Raw genomic sequence first — 22,211 nt, forward strand, 5'->3', positions numbered from 1 at the left:
GTTATTTCGTCTTTGCAGTTGCTGTTTCAAGCATAAGTTGTGTGCTATTTTGTTGCATACAAACTGAGAGGTTCAACTTGAATTAGTACAAACTGTCTGGTCCTTATTGTGTGTTATATTTAGGCCTGTATTGTATTAAAAAAGTGAAGTTAATTTTCTATGTAGACATAAAAATATTTATTTTCTTCTGAGTTAAAGCAAGTACAGTATTGGTAGGTATTAGTAGTTTATATTTGATTAAAATGCACTAAAAATGTAATAAAATACTTGTAAAATAGGAATATTAGATGTTAGCTTTCGTTTCGTCATCAACTACACTGTTATGTCATGGGCAAAACAGTCACCTACAGCTTTGCATTCATCAGGTAACATTAGATGTGTTGTGAAATATTTTGCACTAAGATTTTGCAAGTGATTTTTTTGGTAGTGTTGGCAAATAATAGTGTACTTTATAACAAATAAAAACATTTACATTTTGGTTGAGTAAGGTCCACTGATGCTGATTGAATGAGTGTACATAATTTCTGTGGTCGATACACATTTAAAAAAAATATAAAAAAAATGGAAAATTTTTGTAATACCCAGGTAATTTTATAATTTCAATTTTGTAGCTGCCATGTATACACCTTCACTGCTCTAATTAAAAATATCTTTATTTGTATTCATAATATCATCTAAGTAATCATGCTAACATTCAACTTATAAGGTTAAAAGAAATTTCTAAGGTGGTGGCCCAATAGTTAGTTGCCTGTACTTATTTGGAGTTGGTTTCTTGCCACAATATCATAATTTTTCTATTTGAACTTTTGATGCAGCTCAGAAACAACATTCTATAGCAACTTTCGGGACAGTGCTAGTTCTTCCGCATACATATAAAGTTGTGTGTGTTTATGTTTTATATTTGTTTGCTTTTAAATAAATTAGTTATCTTTAAAAATAGTATTTAATTTTATCTTTCATAAAAATATCTGTTTAGTAGAAACATTATAGTATACAATTTGCATTTGGAGATTTCTGCTATATGTAGATGATTTTCCTAAACATTTCCAGTTGGGGCAGTTATGTTTTAAAATACCTAACAATTATTTAATAACATGTCACAAAAAATTCTAGACTAATAGTTTCAATGGGTTTAGGAGATAAATAATATTAAAAATAGTTTTATACTATTAATTTAGTGAAAATATTTAGTTTTTCATTTTTTTTTTAAGTGCAGCAATAATAATTTGCATTCACTATTTTTTGGATTATTAAAATCAAGCTAAGTTAATTAAAATTTTAGGTAAAATCAAAACTTTATGAATAAATATGTTTAAAAATATATATATTTATTTATAGTCTACATATTACTATCTTGTGAGGATTGTGAACTGAGAAGTAAAGTGTCTGTGGTAGTACATTAAGGTTGAGGCCACTTGCTGGGCCTCAGTCTTCCTGCACCTTTTTATCTCATTTTATTTATTGTGTTTTAAATATTGTTCAGATATTTTTGTTCTATTTATTTAAGCCAGTCATAATTTATTTAAATATTTCAATGTGTTTAGTTCATTTATTTGATATTTTTGTTTTGGGTTTTATTTAGTTTTCTTTAATACGCAATATCGATACTGTTTCCACGGACGGCCACTGGGCGCGGTGTCGTCGGCTGTGAACAGGTAGATATGGATTTAGCCCCCTGCCCACAGTGTTGCACATTTGGGATTTGACTGCAATTCACAAATTTGGTGACTTAAACATTCGTGCACGAATTACATCTTGAAGACGTCTGTTTTACGTGCCTTTAAGGTGCAACGAATAGGCCTACGTTCCGCCCGTTATATGACTTTTTATTAATAAATCCGGAAACAGTTTATGGGGCTTTTCAAGAAGTCAAATTTATATCTAAGCCCTGATGATAATGAATTTCGCTTTTATGAGAGCTGGCATGTAGGAACTTCTACGTTAACTCAGTGGCTTGTCTCGCATACTGTGTTTTGCACGGACACTTTTGACCTCGTACTTTTGTGTAGGTCAGGGAATCAGCTGATTGTTTGCTACTCTTCAGAAAAACATATACGTTTAAGACTATAGACTCTACTACGTAAAATATGAAATTAATTAATAAATACGCATGTTTTCAGTAATCATATCAATAATTTCCACTTCTGAAAAGTCTTATTTATTTTATCTACGCTTGTAACTAGGCCTTTTTGTATAGATTTTTGATACTCACTTATATTACTAGCTACATCTATAATTTATAATGTTTATAAAGGTATTATTTTTTATGTTTTATATTTTAACTATCTATCATTAGCTTCCGTATGAGACGTACTGTTAGTTATCATGTTTTGTATCATGTTGATGGATTATCTAGTAAACCTCTATATTTGCTTTAATTCCTTTTTTGTACATATTTAGTTACCAAAGACTAGCCCTTAATGTTTTTTCTACCTTTTTATGTTTACGCCTGGCTACTTGGGTAAAGAGAGATTTTGACATTTATTATTATTTAACATTTTTTAGATTATTTTGTGATAGTATAAAATTTACCCAGAGTGAGTCGGGACGCAACCCCCCTTTCTTCGAGAAAGCAAGGCGGGTTACAAGGCATTGGAAATATATTCTATTTAAACTTGTTTTAAACAAACACTAGATACCACTATATTGTGTATTGTATTGTAAATGAAACCATACTCACCACATTGTCAAGTAGTGTCTTTTTCCTTTCTTCCACGGATAAACCCTTCTTAGGCCGTATCAGGACGTACACTTTCCTGACGTCGGGACAACTCCTGAGGATCTTCTCTATGGTCAGCTTGCCCAGGAAACCCGTCCCGCCGGTCACAAAGACACCGCAGTCCTTGTAGAACCGCTGCACCTCCGTTGTAGTTTCACAGGACATGGTATGTGATGTGTTTCACTTCACTATGGCTGCTCATGGTCTGACGAGTGGATTTAACAAATTCAGGCCACGTGATCAGTATTCAAGGACATTCTCTATTTTGTGCTGTGTAATTTATTTCATGTTTTGCATACAATGCAAGAGGAAGTATGAGTTTGCTTGTGCGTACAAGTTGAAAAGGTCAGATTGTCACATTTGAGTTGTATAATTACAGTGACTGACAAAAATTTTAAGTGATTAATTTAAGTGATCTTATATTGTAGATGAAACCATAAGCACATCAAGCCAACCTCTGTGAGGCAGTTGGTGTAAGTGTTAAGAAATTAGTACAAGGGCTTCTAAATTTGAATGCATGGCTGTATGGTATTTTTAACTGTAAAACTAATTTTAGGATACAGTGTAAGCCACCACTCAATCAGTCTGATGGCACGAAAGCAGTTATGTTAGTAATTCTAATTAAATTTATCACAAAGTGACCACTTATTTTTAAAGTTTTCTGTGGGATGCTCGTCTATATGAGTAAACAGCAACATTTAGCTTAACCAGACGTAATTATCTTACAATGAAAAAATATTGAGATCTTGGATTTGAGTGTCAGTTTATCTATCTTCGTTAGTGAAGAATTTACAGAAGTTGATACATATACTCAGTGTACACTCAATCAGAAGTTTTAGTGCTTAATACTAAGAACAGCTCTTTCCTTCTGCATAATATGACATTGTATGCAAAACGTGAGGCAGGCCGAAGTATTTAAAGTTAATGTGAAGAGAAATCTGTGTCCTGGAATATTGAATTGGTAAACCACTATATTAAGAAGGCCATCAAATAATCTTATGTGGTCTGCATGCCATATCCTTAGTGAAAGCATTAAAAAAGAACACACAAAACATTACACAGAAATTATGAGTGTCTTTTACAGGGCTTGAGACTACTTGACAAACACTAGTGTCCGATTACACAACATTTACAAAATGCCTTGCAGTAGAACCATAACTGATGAACTCCTCAAAATGTAAACTAGAAATAAAACTGCAAAACACTGGTTTCAGACATGACGTTTGTTGTTTATTTGTACAGGATGAGTCTGAATACTATCGACAAAATTCAGCTGCAGTTACAGTGTGACAAAATAAGTTGAAAACTTTTTGATGACTTTGATCTAAAGTGCTTCCCACAGCTGGTAAACACTTTTGAAGTTGGGGCTGGACTTAATTTTTATTGTATATAAAAGAGAAAGTATTTAAGCTGGAACACTAAGCGTCTGGATTATATTTAATTGAACAAAGTTCTACAACCACAGCAAAACTTGTGGCTCTGGTAACACCTTCATTTTCCACATATTATTGTGATGTGTTACTTCCACCAATTATTTCAATGAAATAATTTTTTTTTTATATCAGTGTTATTTCACAGTGTTTTTAGATTTTAGAACTTCACTGAATTAAACGTAATTCAGATGCTGAGTATTCCCTTCTTAAATACTTTCTCTATTAATTACATTAAAAATGTTATTCAGCTACAACTTCACAGACGTATACCATCTTTTGTAAGAACTTTAGAACATAATTCATATAGATGTTTTCAACTTACTTGGTCGTAATTAATCTTTAGCTAAGTTTGTCAGTTGAATTCAGACTCACCCTGCATTTGTAAATCAAAGGGCTAAACTCAGCACAAAGTAACACAAATTCTTCTAAAACAAGATCTAAATCCACAAGGTATGCACATAGCTTTAGCTTAGTGAAGAAAATGTTCAGATCACTAATCACTCTAGAGTGGCACGTGGTTGAGTGTCACAACAATGAATGCTAGAAATAGTGAAAAAAGTGATTTTCTAGTTTCCAAAAGTATCAAAAAAAAAACTACTAAAATGTCTTACGAAAACAAAAATATGATTATATTTTATCAACAAGATATTCTCTGAAATACACTCACACACACACACACACACACACACACACACAGATATATATGCGTATTGCAAACAATACCAAAAATATGGTCAGGAAGACATGTTGAACGAATAAGCTCTAAAGCTAGATGGTAACAATAAAGTGTAGCATTTACCTTATTTTTATTTCTTTACATTAAGTTCAAGATATATTGTTCTTTTCAAATTGTAATGCTGTTACTAAATTTTTTTGCATTATTATAATCAAAGTTAAATAAAAAGAATCAAGGAAAAACAGTTAAAAAATTACTAAAAAAAATTATTTTAGTTTTATTAGAAGAATAAGATGTCTTCGAAGAAAATGGTCTATTTTATTCAGTCATAGCAACTTTCTACCGTAATATTATTTCATAGCAGGTACTGTAAGATTAAATCCACATTTTCCTTAAACAACTCTGTCTTTACTTCTCAATACAAGATGGATAAATTATGATAATTCAAACACAACCCAAGTACTTATTACCAAAAAATTGTCATTTTAATTTAATTTATCTTAACATTATAGAAATATTATCTCATACAAATTTTATTTATTTCCAATAGAGTTTTGAATATTGTCTTATAGCATGTTTATTATCAACTTTTTTTTTTTTTTTTTTTTTTTTTATTTACATTTTGTGCAGCTGCAAGCATAACTTGTTCTACTTCTGTTTCTTCCATGTTCTTCTAAACAGCATTATTGTTTGATATTGCACTGCCTCTTCAACAATTTGTCTCTTCTTTCTCTTTTCTCAAACACGTATGTCTCTCTTCATGAATACAATTGATGCTTTCTTTCATCAAGTTTCTCTTCTTTATTTCCTCAGAAGCTTTTTTTTTACCTCAAAATCTTAGTGAATTATTAAAATAAAGCATGTGTGTATCAGGCATCTACATTAGAATCATTTAAATAATTACAGTAAAATGCTCTTTAAATGCAAAATTGGGTTTATAACTAGACGAGATAACAAGTTCACGTTTCTACAATAGCACAGCTATTACAAAAATCACTGTTAGATAAGAAGTGACATAATAACGTTAGTTGTTTAGATAGTAGTCACGAAGTTATGGTCTCCCCTTGACATTTGTTGTAAAATGGACCATTTAGCAAAGATAAATAACTAAACAAATATTTAAAAAAAATTAGTTTTATGTTAATGTGGTACAAGCTGTGTTATATAATCTAAAAAAAATTACAAAAGTGGCTTCAGTAAAGTTTAGTGACCGAAATTGATTTCTTAAAAATTAAGTTACTTGTGGAAAAAGGTTACCTACCTATTTGATTATAATTAATGCTCTGAGCATTCAAGGATTGTAGTCTAATCATTAAAAATTTAAATTCTCACTGACACAGTGGTACATTGTATTCAAAACAAGACCGAAATTTCAACACTGAACACAACTACGTCACTGAACAGTGACCAAGCAGTTTCAGTAATTTGGCAACCACACTTACATTATGTCACTGCACTAAACAAGGGTAATGGCTGGTGGAAGCTCGGAAGTACAGCGGTTCTACAAGGACTGCGGGGTCTTTGTGACCGGCGGGACGGGTTTCCTGGGCAAGCTGACCATAGAGAAGATCCTCAGGAGTTGTCCTGATGTCAGGAAAGTGTACGTCCTGATACGGCCTAAAAAGGGTTTATCCATAGAAGAAAGGAAAAAGGCACTACTTGACAATGTGGTAAGTATTGTAACACACTAACAGTTATGTGATGTTAGACTGGGACATTGTTTTTAAAGGATGAGAAACATTTTAAAATGTGCTTTGAAGAATATATAAAGGTTTTCTAACATGATACACTTACGGTAATCTAGCACATTCAGGACTTTGCAAATGCCAGTTTATGGAAAATTCTGTATTTATATGTCGGTAAGTCCTATCAGTAAGCACTAAGTTGTAGAGCAAATACGGGGGCTGTTTTTTTTTTCAACCTCTAATGAGCTATAAAAAATAAGACAAATTTACGTATAATAATTTTATTACGAAGATTACAGCAGGGTCTTACTTATTTTTTTACATAATCGCCAAAACAGTTGAGGCACTTGTCATATAATCACACAAGCTTCTTGATGCCTTTTTCAAAGAAGTTAGCCGCCAGTGAGGAGAGATACTTCTTGACGGCATCCTGAAGTTCGTCGTTGGTGGCAAAGCATTGTCCGCCCAGACATGCCTTCAGTTCTCGGAAATGAAGAAAATCACTCATCCTAGGTCCGGACTATTCGATGGTTGGTCGAAAACTTCCCACTCAAATTGTTTAAGAAGGTGTTATGTCATATTGGCACAGTGTGGTCGGCATTGTCATGGATCAAAACCACGCCTGAGGAGAGCATTCCTCTTCATTTGTTTTAGATGGTTGTGCGGAGATGATGTAAAGTTTCACACTAAACTTCCTTTGTTACTGTTGTCCCCTACTACACAAAGTCTACCAACAACACTCCTTTTGGTTCCAAAAACTGTAGCCATTGTTTTCCTGTTGCTCAGCATCTGTTTAAACTTTTTCAGCTTTCTTGGAGAATCTGCTTGCATCCACTGCTTGGTCTGTTTCTTTGTTTTAATGTTCAACCAGTTTTTCCATAAAACAATTTTTTTCTGTAATAATGCTTTCGTTACAAGAATGATATATTACAGAAGTTGTAAAACATTCTGAGCCAACATTATATGCAGATAATGTTAATATAAAAAGTAAATTATCAAAAACTAAAATTCACAAATATTTTGGGAAAGGAAAAGTTGATGTAGCAACAGTATGATTGGGACCTGAGGCAAATTTGGAAACTCAAATTCTTTTACTGTTTGGCCAGTGCTATTTGCAAAACATTAATGATTTTGTGTAGCGAGCGCTTGCAAAAAAACTTTTATTAGGGCTTTACCGTAATATTTAAAAAAAATTTTTTGAGACCTTTAAATGGTAAATTATTATTATGTAACTAAGAGAAAAAAAAATTATTTTATGTTTACCCAGAAATCCATATGAAATTCAGATCAATCTACATTCTTCATTATTTCTATACTTTAAGTTAACTACAAGACTATGAACAACTCACTACCAACTCCATTGTCACTTCATGTCTACGGTGACTCATCTTGCGAACTGCCACCAACATATATTTCTCCCACTGAGTTTGTTATTGATACAAAAAAAATTCCACATTGTATTGAATTAAGAGCTGGAATACATATTTAACTTTATGTTTCCGTTGCAAATATAAATCAGGTTATTGGCGACAGTCCTTTGTGTTTGTGATAAGCACACTGACGACACTCGTTAGTGTTCCCTCTGCTCTCACAGGCTGTTATGGCCAGTCATCATCTCGCAGGGGCGTGTGCGCGGTTATGCGTGTGTGAGCATGCTCAGTGCCAGGAAAACACAACGTGTTGCATGAACACAGACACTGATAGCCACCCGCGCAACTATTAAACGGGATATTTTAAGTCTACCGATGACTCATTAAGTATGCACCAAATTAATAGACAATGTTTTCATTGACACTTAAAACATAATCTTTAAAAATTGCTGACCTGATGTGAATCCACTCAAAAGTCCTGGCCTCGCCCACTCCAGAGGTGCGCGGATCTTTCGCGGGAAGGAACCCTTAGTGGCCGCGGCCATTCGGGGTGACCAGGCTGTTCATCATGTCTTGTTGCTGTCATCCCTTGTTGAGCCATGTCGCACTGCGGAGCCCGGTGTCCTTTGTGGTCATCCGCATTCTTGGTGATAGTAAATTTTTAAATATTTTCTTTGTTTCAGGCTTCACAACTAGTCCATTGGCTGGCCCGAATTCACCAGCCGCTTAATTTAATGTATTGATGCCCCATGTGGGAGTTTTCTCTGCAGCATCTGTACGAGTGGACTGCACAATAAATGTACATTTCACCCGCCTTCGGTTTATTTGTGTCTTCAGCAACATAGTGTCCTGGGGGACTTACACCCTGGGGTATTTTCTGTCTGTGTCTCCGCTGCCAGCCACGTGGCGACGTCAACCCTGAGAGCATAGTCTCTCCATGCGACATGCTAGACAGGGCCCAACTTACCACCTCGCAACCTCGGCAAAGCGGTTAGGCATCAACATTAAGGCCAGTTTGCACATTAAAGGGGCACACGACACAAATCTCGATTTTCAGGTTTTTGTTGTAAAAGAAAGCGGTAAAAGTTACAAAACGAATGCGACAAACCCGGCGTGAAACCAGAGCTATGCCGCGAGGAAGACAAATATGAAGCGCCCTGTGATGTCATCTCGCTCATAGCCGGCTGCCCGAGCTCGGGGACTATAGGACAGTGGCATGCAGTCACGCGTGCGTTCACCTTCCTGTTCTTTTGTTACGGTACATGAAACTATATTAGTGTGTTACATGTATGCATTTACACCTCGTGTAAAGTTTTTAGTGTGTGTCGTTTTTACTTAATATGAATAAAAAGAGTCTTCAACCATTTCAGTTTGAGCCGTGTTGTAATTAACCCAGATGAAGAGAGTGTGTGTTGTTGTGAAATAGAAAACGTGAGAAATGTTAAAACCACAGTTTATCATTGTGTAACAGAAAACCTTTCATTTAATAATTTAGTTCTAGATAGGGAAGTGTTAACCATGACTCGTCATAATTTAAGCATAAAAACAAAAAGTCACGTAAAAAAGCGACAATTAACAGCAGAAAATCCTACAAATAGAACGTGCAGATATACTGCATACAAACAATTCACCTCGTGGATAAACTCATGGACAGCTGTAGGACACCACAACAGAGTGGTAATTCCTTCGTGTGTTGTTAATAGAATCAGATTAACTTTTCCTGAACGTAATGGAATATACACAGGTTTTAAACATAACAGTGATAGATGGCCTAATTAGGGCTACCTTTTATCAGCCATAAAATAATTTTTCAGCATTTGCCATTCTTTATATATAGCAAATCATAAATTTATTTTATGTAATTGGCCTGTTATATTGTGTTGAATGTTAGATAGTTTGATTATTTTATACAAATACATAAGGTGTAAATTAAATTAGTATATTAGCAATTCCAATAAAACGTACCTGTTTACTGAGAAGCATGATGAAAGCGGGAGAAGCGTTTATTCTTCAAGGCGTCAATAGAAGGACGAGGTACTGGAGCGATGTTTTCCGGCACCGATAGGTCTAATGCATCTCCAGGCTCCTCTAAGTTCAAATCTCTCAAACGTCCTAATATTTCTTCTTTCCACCCGTCAGTGGACAGTGCAAACTTATTTTTTAGAATCCAGTCACCAGATGCCTTTGAATACTGGCTTCTACATCCCACTTTCTGATTATTTGCGTTCCAGTTGTAGTCCAATATAGCTAAAATTGCCCGCCGATATAAACCGCAGAAAGAAAAGTGAACTCTTTTTGGTGCATATTTCAAACGAACGTTATGGTAACTTTCCAAATTACCAGTGTGTACATAATGTTTTACATGCTTTAGGTCCTTCAAGAATAATTTATCTAATACAATTATTTTCTTTAGAGCATAATAACCTTCAGATGAACCGCTAAGCCACAGTTTCTTTGAGTTTCCATTCTCACTGATAAGTTCATGTTCACAACATTTTTTACACCTCCTTCGTACCATTCGTGCTGATTTTTTATATGGTAGGTATAGAAGAGAGACAAAATTTTCAATCAAGCGTTCGCTGTCTCCACCACATAACTGAGCCGCCCACCAGAGATGATTGTTTATACTTGCTTTCCAAGCATGAAATCGGGGGTACTTTTGTTCAATTTTTTTTATTCTTTTCATTAATGTTTTTGACATGTGCCATACATCAAATTTATGCTCAATGGTAGGATGTTGTGTTCTCATGTAATGGCGAACTCCAAAATGCCTGTCACTCAAAAACAGTTTTATTTTGCATTTTTCCTCCTCAATTATTTTTGACATTAATTTTTCACAAGCATTTTTTTTTCAAAAGCTGAAAATCTACGATAACCCTTTTATGGAAATTCATTAGAGTATACAACATATTTTGCGTAAAACCCTGGAGAGTCAGACTGTCCGTCGCCTGCTAGCCAAACATTTTCATTCTTTTTTAGTTCTTGGATGTTTGTGTCTCTCTCGTTTTTCCACACGGAGTTTAAAACCGAATTAATTATTTTGTTGATAATCTTATCATATGTTGTTTTTGAAAACATGGCAATACCCATACAACTACAAAAAGACTTAAAAGAATTGAATAAAATTCCTGACAAATAAAGTGATGAAGCAATTTCCACATTCCCTTCTGGTCTTTTACCAATAAAAGGTTGAGAATGCCATGAAAATATCTTTCCACAAGAGCACACAGTTTTTATACAAACCATAGCACCCTTGCAGTAATAAGATATGTTTCGTATTTCATTCCTACAGTCACTACACATTTTAAAAAAGACCAGTAAACACGTCCAAGCAACAATGAAATATTTTTGTGGCCTTTTTTCTGCTCGAGAACAGAATGGCTTGTACATTTCCCCTTCGTGTGTGTCACCGTTCTCACTCTCAGATTCTGCTTCCGACTCATCTGGTTCGAAAAATCTTTCATCCAAATCACATTTATCTGTTACAGTCAAGTCATGCTGAGTGCCACCAAACACAGCAGAATATTGCCTAAAACACTCAGACCCTAATTCGCACTGTATTTCTATGTTATTTTTATTGTTTTGAGAAACATCAGGATGTTCTGTTCCAGAGGTTATCATAGCTTTGCGTATAGTTTGAGGTCGATTCTTCGTTGACAGCATTTCCTGTACTAATAATTTTCGCTTTTTTGATTTGTATCGCACTGCACGCGTATTACTTGTACTAGTTCATGGGAATTCTGCGTCTACTCTTTCACTATTCAGCAAGTTTAATTTCCTCACTGAAGGTATCGTGCAGGACTTCAATTTAGGACCAATAAATTTTTCGTCGTGCATTAATTTCAATTTCATTAACTGGGTTTCATCGAAATCTGTGTCTAGAAAATGTTGGGAACATAAACATGCACCAAAATGATACCCATTTGGAAAACACTTAAGGAAATTTAGAACGTTCCGGAAACACATGGAAAAATATACATTTACTTCTATTTCCTCGGTTCCGAGAAGAATTACTACATCCGAATGCAATACAACTCGGCATTGTCCTAAAAAAACTATCTACTGTTTGCACATACATACAATACAATAATCTTGCACTCATCTGTAACATAGCACTCCACTTGTGAACGTATACGTTACGAGACCTCGCACTGTTCGTGAGAAACTGAGGAACACGCGCAATGTATTAAAACGTACACGTGTCGGAAGACACAAGACAGGCAGCGGCCACTCCACGCGACCGGGTGAGCGAGATGACGTCACAGCTGCTTGCTTCCAGCCGTGTTTCTCGAAAACGGGACACCGCAAATAAAAATTGATACCTGCATAGTTCATAGTAGACCATCATCTTTCCTTACACAACAACTTGTATTTTGTGTTGTGTGCCCCTTTAATTAACCCACAAAGATTTTGCTTGGATTTTACTTACAGGAATGTGTAAGCCAGCCTGAGAGTTTGCCTGCAATAGTAACTGACATCAATATTTATATAAATTTTTCCACGTCATGTTAATTCTTATAAAAGCCTTATGAATTTTGTCACACAATAATATATATATATATTTTTTTCATATTTCTGGAGCTACTTTTTAGTTCCTTGTTCTTTGTTTCAGGTATTCGACCTCTTGAAACACGAGCAACCAGACGCGGTTGACAAGATAGTGTTCGTTGCTGGAGACTGCTCCAGCCCTCGTCTGGGCCTCAGCGACTCGGACTACTATCACCTGACCCAACATGTCAACATCATGCTGCACCTGGCTGCCAATGTCAGGTTCGACGAGACAATGAAAGTGGCAATAAACACTAACATCAAGGGCACGATGGAGGCCGTGAGGTTGTGTTGGGACTGTTTCTCTCTGAAGGTGAGATACTGTGATGTTTTTATGTTTATGGGTTGGTACGGAGGAGAAAGTGTTGTTTTGTCGGAACATGGTCTGGAATGTCAGAGTGTTTTGTTTTGAGGTTGTAGTGTGTGATTTGTTGAAGTATGCAGAGCGGGTGTGTTATGGAGAAAAAAGGAAATAAAAATGTGCTGATTAAGGATTCAATTTGGTTATTATTACAACTATAAAAGTGGCGACGAGGATGAGATTTCAGTTAGAAGAAAAGTGTTTACAGTGGTTGTAGAGTGTCATGGCGTTAGGCAAAATACCTGAATTGAAAATTAGTGAGCCAGACACGTGGCCACATTACAAGACACAATTTTCATTTTTCGTCGAAGCTAACAAAATCCAGGAAGAAAAAAAACTACGAGCCACGTTTTTAACACTCATAGGAAAACCGGCTCTTGCGCTACTTGCATCTATTGTTATGCCAAGGGAATTGATCGACTGTAGTTATGATGAACTGCTTACAGCATTGGACGGGCATTTTGACCCAAAGAAGAATGAAATTGCCGCATGATTTGTGTTCGCAGATAGAAAACAACATCATACAGAGTCCATATCAGATTTCGTGGCAGAGTTAAAAAGGTTGTCCAGGGGGTGAAATTTCCAAGATTTACAAAAACAGCTTTTGATAAGGGTAGTTTTGGAGTGAAATATGAGAAACTTCAGCATCATTTTTATAATATTCTTAACCATATAAATAGTTTTACTTTACATTATTATTACAAAATCAAACAAAACTAATTAAAATATTAGAATGTACAGAATTTTGAACTGTGGCAAAATGTGGTCAGTGGTAGAAATCCTGATGTGTACTCACTTTTCAATTGATATATGAGTAGTATTGTTACATATGTGATATGCTGCCAATAAATTCATTAAACAAAAAATTTATTCTACAGAAAATAAATATATACGTGTATTGGTAAGTAGTGTGTTAAAATAAATCTACAAATTAAGTTCATATGAATTAAAAATAAAAACTAATACAGTGTGTTCTTGTAAGTTGTCTTGACTGTTACTGGGCTATCAAGCTTCCCAAAGCAACATCACTGAAGGAGACCATGCTGATTTACAGATTGCAGAACCCAGTACAAAAACACTTCAGATAACTCATAGCCCAGCCCATAGCACTGTTAATAAGGGACAACATTTTGAGTGATTGAGTCAGTACGTACACCTGCACACAAGGCTCCACATACAGTAGAATCCCGCTGATGCGACCCCTCACGGTTTCCGGAAAAACGGACTTATAAACGGAATGGTTACAATAGATAATTCGGGCCAATTCCCCCCCCCCCCCCCCCTTCCCTTCCAAATATATCCTAATACATAAAAAATCGCCTTTTTCGCATAGATTTCATATTCAAATAGTCTATGGTGTAAAATAGACAACTTTTTAAATTCATATTACACCTCGGACTCGCATACCCCGAACAATGGATTCCGATAAATACTCCCGCTAAGTGAATTCGCGTCACGCGAGTTCGGCTATGCTAGCCGGCTGGTGGTTATTTTCATTCAAAACGTGGCGAAGGAACTTGTGTGGATCAGGTAGAAAACATTCAGCTATAAACGAAAGATATCAGAACAATGCTATCCTGAAATGCTGTGACCTGTTTTTGGAGTAGATAATCACAGCGACAGACCGACAGGATGCGCTCCTGCCCTTGCCGTCAGCGATGTTTATTTTGACAGCTCAAGCAATTATCTTTTCCACATCCCTTCAAAGCATAAAAAAAAAAAAGAAAAAAAACACGTGTGGAAGGTATTTGAGGGGAAGGAGAGCGGAACTGCTGGCTGCGCACGCATCTACTCGCCAGTCGCCACTGTCTGGCGACACAGACACTTGTATTTTATTCACTGGTTACGATGAAACGTAGCAAAGTAAATGTGTTTGCCGACTTGGGCAGGCGAAATTTGACTTCGGGCGGGCTCGGGTAGATAATTGTCCAAACTTTTCAGGCTCGGGCAATCTCGGTCAGCCTTGAACACTACTTTGTGACTGAGCAATGATCATGTGCCGTGCATACGCGCGCGCGAGTGAGTGAGTGTGTGTGTGTGTGTGTGTGTGTGTGTGTGTGTGTGAGGCTGGCGACCAGCAATATTGTTAGCTAGCGAGTGTGACGGTAAATGTCGACCTTGACCACTTCCGCTTACTGCAGGGTTTGCTCTCTTTTATCTGTCTCCCCCTCCCACAAATATATTGGCTGGCAGGTCTCGCCCTCTTCACCTTTTTTATCTTACCTCTCACGCACACTTGAAGCACCTAATACGTCGCACCCCTCAAATTTTTCAATAGCAAATTGCTGCCTTCCTTCTGTACTGCATTTATAATTTTTCTCTCTTTTTAAGAATCGTGAAGAGAGTAAACTTCGGAATGCCATATTGCTGTGCTATCTTCGTCTTGGAATTTGTCTTCTTATACACTTGCTGGACAATCTCCTAATTTTTCATTAGCGACAGACTGGCTCGCTTTATACTCATTCTCACGAATCCACGAGTCCGTGTAAATTCAAAAACGAGTCACAATCGTCAAACTGGACTGGGACGGCAATAGACGCGCGCGTAGATGCTATCAGGTGATGCGCACAGTTTACCGGTATTGGCTAGCGTGGACAGTCTAGAGGGGTGGTATCTAATTTTAGCCGTCTTTTGTATGCCTGCCTGCTTACAGTACAGCTCTCGCCAAGATAAATGTGAACACATAGCGCCCAACAAAGTGTAACAGACTTGTTATTCAGCCAATTTTACTCAAATTTTCAACTTTCTCTGCTCAAATTTTTCACGGTTTCTCAAAAAACGGTCATATAAACAGAATGGACGCATCAGAGGGGGGTCGCATCAGCGGGATTCTACTGTACAAATTTCATAAGGCATATTGTTCCGTGTGCAAGTTCCCACACTTTATACTATAGTAATTAATAATCATTTTAAATTACAAATCAAGCAAAAAAGAATATGAATTTCAGGATGGAAAATAATCATGACAACCACTAAGTATAAGGGAGCTTGAATACTAGCTCTATCACTAGATGGTTGGCATTTATTTTAGAGTAACTGAAAGTAGCAGTGGTAGTAAAATACAAGGACAACAACAAAAAATAATACTTCTTCATGTTGGATGTGGTTTGGGTTTATTTGCATAGCGATGTCGGTGTTACAGTTGCGTGGCATCACACTGTGAAGAAGGGCACACGAACTAGCCAAACGTTTTACTCAGAGCGAGATGTCAGCCGTGTGGGATAAGACTCTAAACCCCTTCACACACCACCACAAGATATACCTATTTTTAAGTTTCGGGCATGATACTAAATGTTCATTAAACGGAAAGCATGGGTTTTTGAGATGTCTCATGCCTTACTCGCTAGTGGTAGTCACCACTTGATCAAGTACAAACACAAGAAACAGCAAGTACATTTTATTGCACGTTACAAAATACACTGCAGCACAAATCATTTTACTGGAGATTCATATTACTAACTCAGCTGAACAAGCATCGTTATATATTTCTCAAATATCCGAAGTGAAATGATGGTAAATATTTTCAAATTCAGCCTTCTCACGCAATCCTTAAGGATGAAAAAAAAAAAAAAGAGATTGAAAATATCTGTGATAAGCATAATTAAGTTTGTTGATCAGTTCTACATAAACATTAATTTAAAACGGCATGCAATTTTCTATGAATTAAATATTAAAGTTTAATTTTATGCTGATTCTTTCCAGGTACGCTAGTGTTTGTCTGTATTGGTTTTTAAATCAACACGTAACAGTTGATTAAATATCTGCTCGTAAAGAATATAATCTTGGCTCTTAAAATAAAAGTTATTTCAATAGTATGGTAGTTGGAGGTGTAATCACTCACTCTTTTGATCCTCTCTTTGGGGTGTTCGGTGCATGAATGCACATGTCGTCGGTGGGTTATTTGAAGAAGAAAAGAGAGAGGAGGAGATAGAGGGTGACGGTGGGGCACATAGAGGTCACAGGAGGAGAGTAGGTAGTCCCTGGTCGATGTTATGTTAATGCATCCGTTGTTCAGTTGTGTTTCTAATGGCAGATTGGGCTAAGCTATCATTTCAACTTGTGCACTGACCCAATTTACTCTTTCTAACTTGGAGTAATGTTGGAAAAGGCAACATGTTAATGGAAATGTTTGTTCGCAGTGTTGAATCTAGTTACTCATTAAACTGTGGAAAATTATCCCTCATAACTTTATGTGACGATACTGTTTCAGGCTGCAGTGTTTGTTACAACAGCCTTTTCGAATGTTAACTGTAAGGAGGTGAGAGAAGAGTTTTATGACCCACCAATGCAACTGGAAGAGGTACTGGCTCTAATGGATAGAGTCAGTGAACAAGAGCTCGAAATATTTAGTCACAAGTAATACATTAGCCCTATTACACTAAAATATATATGGTATGTTGATATGCTGTGCAAATAAAATAGTACAAAAAATGTGAAACAGGATGTGTAAGTAACTATACAAGCTACTTAGAATAAATATTACACAGCTTATGACCGAGGGAGGTGGCAAAATAATAAAATGTTGGACTCACATTCGAAAGCGGTTCGAATCCTGGTCCATCCAACCTGAATTTATTTCATAGTTTCAAACTATGAATATGGTGAGCTGGTTACTTACAATAGGTCAAGGTTAATTCCGACCCACATTTACTTGATTAGTTTAGATTTTGTCTGTCTCTAATGGCATTGCTCATAAACATAAAACCTAAATTAATAAAATAAAATAACTTTACTTAGGTACCATCATTATGATTGAATAGTGTTTCTTTAAATGGAGACTGATATGTTGAAACCAGCGATCTTAAGAATAAGCCCTCACGACGCTAGTTTCATACAAGGCAAGCAACTGTGTAACCCTGCATGTTCTGAAAGAAAATCAAAATATTTCTAAACATGATCTTTTATTTTACACTTGTGTGGTTTTTATCTCTTTAGCACATTCAATGACATTTTCACATTCACTACAGGAACTTGGTTACATATTTTTGCACAAAAAAGTAATAACAAAGTTACATGTTAATACAAAAGTCACAGCTCGCGTGCAAACAATACTGCTCTGTAAATTTAATTTCAATAGGATGTTACTAAATACGTTTGCCATCTCTTTAGGTTCAAGGTTACGCAGACAGCTTGTATGTCGCAGACAACCACGTACACCACAAAGTTAGCTACGTTCTCGAACAACATGCGCACCTGTTTAACCTTAGAATTAATTTTACAAACGTGTCAGTCATGCAACGTGCTTAGCAACTTCAACTACTTCATGATGCGCTTAACCATAACGGTATTCATTCGGGAACATGCTTGCGCAGTTTGCCAAATATGGTCTGTCCACAAACCCGCTAGCTCAGATTACGGCAGAAATAATGTCTTACAATATAATTGCTTATTCATTATATCATATTAACTCTAATAAACACATCATTAAGTCAATTTCAAAGGGCGAGCCGAAATAAAGTGACTAGATAGAAAAATTATAAGTATTCCTAACGATCATTACTTACTCTGAGTGCTGCCCACGCACCCGCCTGTACTAGCGACCAGGTTGATCTACAACTTATCAATCCGAAAGTACGCCGAAGAAGACCGAGTTAACAAAATTTACGTCTTTATATAGCCTCGACATGATGTCGGCGCATGCGCAGCGTGGACATGACCAACTCAGGAGGGGTAAGGAAGGAAAAATCGGACCTAGAGGAGGGGAAATCAGTAGTCCCGCGGCGGGCACTTCAAAATCCAAGTCATTACGTCGGGCTGCCGGCTCAATGTTAATGTTTATTTCTTGTCCTAGACTACTTGCAAGATCTTATTTGTAGTAAACATAAGTTTGTGCTGCCAACCATATTCAAAGATTTTTAAGCATTTTGGATGGAGCATCTACTGTACTTTACCATTGTCCCTATTTATAGCTCAAGTGATGCTGAGCTAAGTTGTTGTTGGGCTAGTGCAGTGGCCTAAGCATTCAGGGTGACTCGTTTGAGTCTGTGCCCGCATAGACTTGTATGCTGTGAGGTAATGCCACGTCTGTCCGTAATACAAATCATGTGCCTACTCGTATTATATACATACTTACAAATAAATACTCTTTGACTTAAGCATCCATGCTGGCATTGATTGTTCTTAAAGAGGAATATATTTATGCTTGAAAAATTATTAATGGTTTTTCAGGGTAACAGGTGCTAGGAAAATCCCTTATTTGTTCTCGAAAGCTGTGACGGAGAACCTGATTTTGACGCATGCCAAAGGCTTACCAATTGCAATTGTGAGGCCCTCAATGGGTAAGTGCATAAGTGCTTACCTCACAATATTTCCTTATTTTGTAATTAAAAATTAATTTGACACTACCTATTTATAAGAAATGTCCTGTTAGTACATTTACAAAAAATAATTTTAACTAAGCATTAACAAATCAGAAGACAGAGTAATGTGTATTTTTAGGTAGAATCATGTTTATTTTGAAGATATTAACATTAACTATAAATGGGTAATTAGGTTTGGTTTCTGTTTTATTGTGTTTGTTTTCCCTTATTAACATTGCTCCAGCATATCCAGTTACAGGAATTTATTTTTTGAGAGTTTTTAAGCTTATACATACAGTTTTAGTGTTTGTACATATTTGATTAAAATTAGTTTTCTAATATTAGCATTTTTCTTAGATCCTACATGCAATAATTTTAAAAATATACATTATATATGTAGAAATAAAATACTTCAGAAAAGTTTCTATATTGAACTTTTAAAATATAATAATTTTCATAGGTGATTTAGTTGTCAAACACTAAAATAATTAAGACCAACAAATTAAGAATTACAGTGACTCATACGTGATCAGAGCCGCAGCGTGCGGAGATTCGGAGCTGTCTGGCGGCCCCGCATGGCATCTGACGTTTTGGTGCCACCGCAACGTGACACACGCCGCGCGCGCCTGGTGGATTAAAAGTATAGTCGCTTCCCCCCCCCCTCCTCCTCCACGATCTCCACGTGGCTTTCTGTCTCGGCGCTGTTAACCTGACACCTGGCATATGTGGGGAGTTATGTGGATCGCCACGCGAGCTGCCGACACCTATCTTGATAATTCTGGCATCAGGTTGCGCGGAATGATGTGACTGGCCCCAGCCGCGCTCGTGAATTCTAGAAGTGGCGCCTGGGCCTATATAAGCCCAAGACGCCGGCATCCGAGAGTTCAGTCGAGTTCAATTCCGGTGCGATAGTCTTTCCGATAGTGCCGCGGGTGCGGTGAGAGTCCCAATTGAAGTTCCGAGCGAACCGTCGAGTGGAACCTCGGCGAAGGGAAGTGCGAAGGCGACGGCGGATTGTGGCGACGGAGGTCCATGAGGGGTGCTGCAGCGAGAGTTGCGCCAGAGGTGCAGCCCAGCAAGGTGTGCGGTGTGTAAAAACCGAGTGACTGGGGAATAAACATTTTTAAGATTAATTGAGTAGTAGGCATTTTTAGAATATTTGTTAGTGATGTAAATATTGGCAGTCAATAAAACTGTGTAGTAAAATCTTTAATAGGGCTATCCATTTACGAACCCAGTAGTTTTCCCATGACAATTTATTGTTTTTAATAAATTGTAACAATATTATAGCTTAGGATTTGCATATCTTACAAAAATCTTACAGAAAAACAAATTTATATATTTGACCTAGGAATCAAAATTGAAGTAATTATAATTGATAATTCATGAATTTTAAACATAAAAACATGAGACATTCTTTTTCTACGTCCATCAAGTGTGACGTGACAAGTGCAGAATTTGAGACACAAATTTGTGCTACAATAGCTGCTACAAAACTATGTAAATAAATGTTTACAGTTGTGTCTACAGTAAGAGAGCCTATACCAGGGTGGCTGGACAACATGTATGGCCCGATATCTATTGTCACTGGAGTTGGAACAGGCGTATTGAGAGTTAATAATGCAGACATAGACTTGGTATTGGACCTGGTTCCAGCTGATATGGTCACCAATTGCATCTTATCTGTGGCTTCAACCATGAGCATGAGGTAAGGAAACAATTTAGCTGGAAATATTTTTAATTAATCCAACTATTTGAATTTGAGAAACTTTCAGTAGTATTTATAGCCAAATACTATTTTTTTAGTTTAAAAAATAGTCACCCTTTTTCAGCATCAAAGTAAATAGCAAAATTTTTCTTTGAGAATAGGCAAGTAGAGCTGAATTTTCGCTTTTCATTTTTAGCGTTTGTACTTTATAAAGGTGACAAACTGAACTTTTCTTTTTATCAGACTTATCTTTTCGTCCACCTATCATAGACAGTGAAATATAAATCAGGTAAAATTATTTTAGTTTTCTACTTGAATTGGTGCACACAGTTCTGAAGTTGGAAATTAGGTTAAAGTGTATTTCATGTAAAGATTCTGAGGTATAATAATAATAATAATAGTATTCTAGTAATGTTTTAAAAAATAACTCTTTTGAAACTATTTGGTCTATAATGGGTAACAATTTCAAAGTAGGTCATTTTGAAAATGAATAAAAATATTACTATTGTTTTTTTTTTTTAGAATAAGTGGTCAGTTCCGTATTATTTGGAAATTTTCTTAAAGGAGCCAGCCATCATTTAATATAATTTCTCATGTAAACATAGTAAATTGTTTTACAGGATGAAAAAGCAGCAGAGGTCCCCAATTAAAATTTTTGCCACTTAAGGTGTGCAAAGAATTTTTTTCTCATAAGTATAGCATAATTGATTTAGTTTAGAATTGTTATAAATAGTTTGGTTGTATAGGATTGCATGGACAGAATTATAAATGTATAATATGTAAATTTGTAATCACAGTATGCCTATCTCAAAATTTAATGCGGAGTAAGGAATTTAAAACTTTGAAAAAATACCTATAACTCAAAAAACTAACAAAAAAAACCCAATTTTTTTTTTCTTTTTGGTAGTGTTGAGGGCTGATCGCGCATTGCCGGTGATTTCGAGATGTTAACTATGGGCGCCACCACGTGGAAGGGCACGTGGACCCGGCGGAGTCTCTCACTCAGGGCGTGACGTAGCCCAAGTGGGGACGAGTTACCAGCCCTTTCTATCCTAGCTACCCAGACCTGGCCCGCTCTAGGCGTCGGGCACGCCACACTCCTAGACTCACTCACCACGTGATTAAATAAGTACTCACTTTATATTTATTCTCCAGATTTAATTTCACTAACACGTCTCTCTACACGCCCGTTACACGTTACACATTACACGGTTAAAAAGCCTGAGGCACGAATCGGTTTAGGTGAAGGCATGGTCCACACACGTGGCCATGCTGCAAAGTATACTTATTACACGGTGATGAAAAAACTCGACTGAGACAATTAATTAATTAAACAGCCCGCTGGCCGAGAGCTGCCCCGAGGATGACGAGCGAAAGAGATTCAGAAATACTTAACGAGACAGAATTACTTG

General features: G+C 36.4%; 2 protein-coding genes across 12 annotated transcripts in view; one reads left to right on the plus strand and one right to left on the minus strand.

Annotated features, from left to right (window-relative positions):
• The window catches only part of LOC134542062 (fatty acyl-CoA reductase wat-like), a 40,554-nt gene extending 37,234 nt beyond the window's left edge, over positions 1-3,320 (minus strand). Inside the window, exon 1 of the mRNA XM_063385940.1 lies at positions 2,681-3,320. Coding sequence (XP_063242010.1) covers positions 2,681-2,884 — 204 coding nt within the window. The 5' untranslated portion in view covers positions 2,885-3,320. The remainder of the gene's footprint in view (positions 1-2,680) is intronic.
• The window catches only part of LOC134542058 (fatty acyl-CoA reductase wat-like), a 175,232-nt gene that overhangs the window by 132,640 nt on the left and 20,381 nt on the right, over positions 1-22,211 (plus strand). For 7 of the 11 annotated variants that reach the window (XM_063385932.1, XM_063385924.1, XM_063385928.1 and 4 more), the window contains 4 exons: positions 12,496-12,744; positions 17,003-17,148; positions 18,961-19,070; positions 20,610-20,799. In XM_063385932.1, coding sequence (XP_063242002.1) covers positions 12,628-12,744; positions 17,003-17,148; positions 18,961-19,070; positions 20,610-20,799 — 563 coding nt within the window. In that variant the 5' untranslated portion in view covers positions 12,496-12,627. Of the gene's footprint in view, positions 1-6,204; positions 6,499-12,495; positions 12,745-17,002; positions 17,149-18,960; positions 19,071-20,609; positions 20,800-22,211 lie in introns of those variants that run through there. The other 4 variants (XM_063385923.1, XM_063385926.1, XM_063385922.1 and 1 more) reach the window with 2 other exon arrangements.

The sequence above is a fragment of the Bacillus rossius genome, assembly GCF_032445375.1.
Source record: "Bacillus rossius redtenbacheri isolate Brsri chromosome 4 unlocalized genomic scaffold, Brsri_v3 Brsri_v3_scf4_2, whole genome shotgun sequence".
Lineage (NCBI taxonomy): Eukaryota > Metazoa > Arthropoda > Insecta > Phasmatodea > Bacillidae > Bacillus > Bacillus rossius.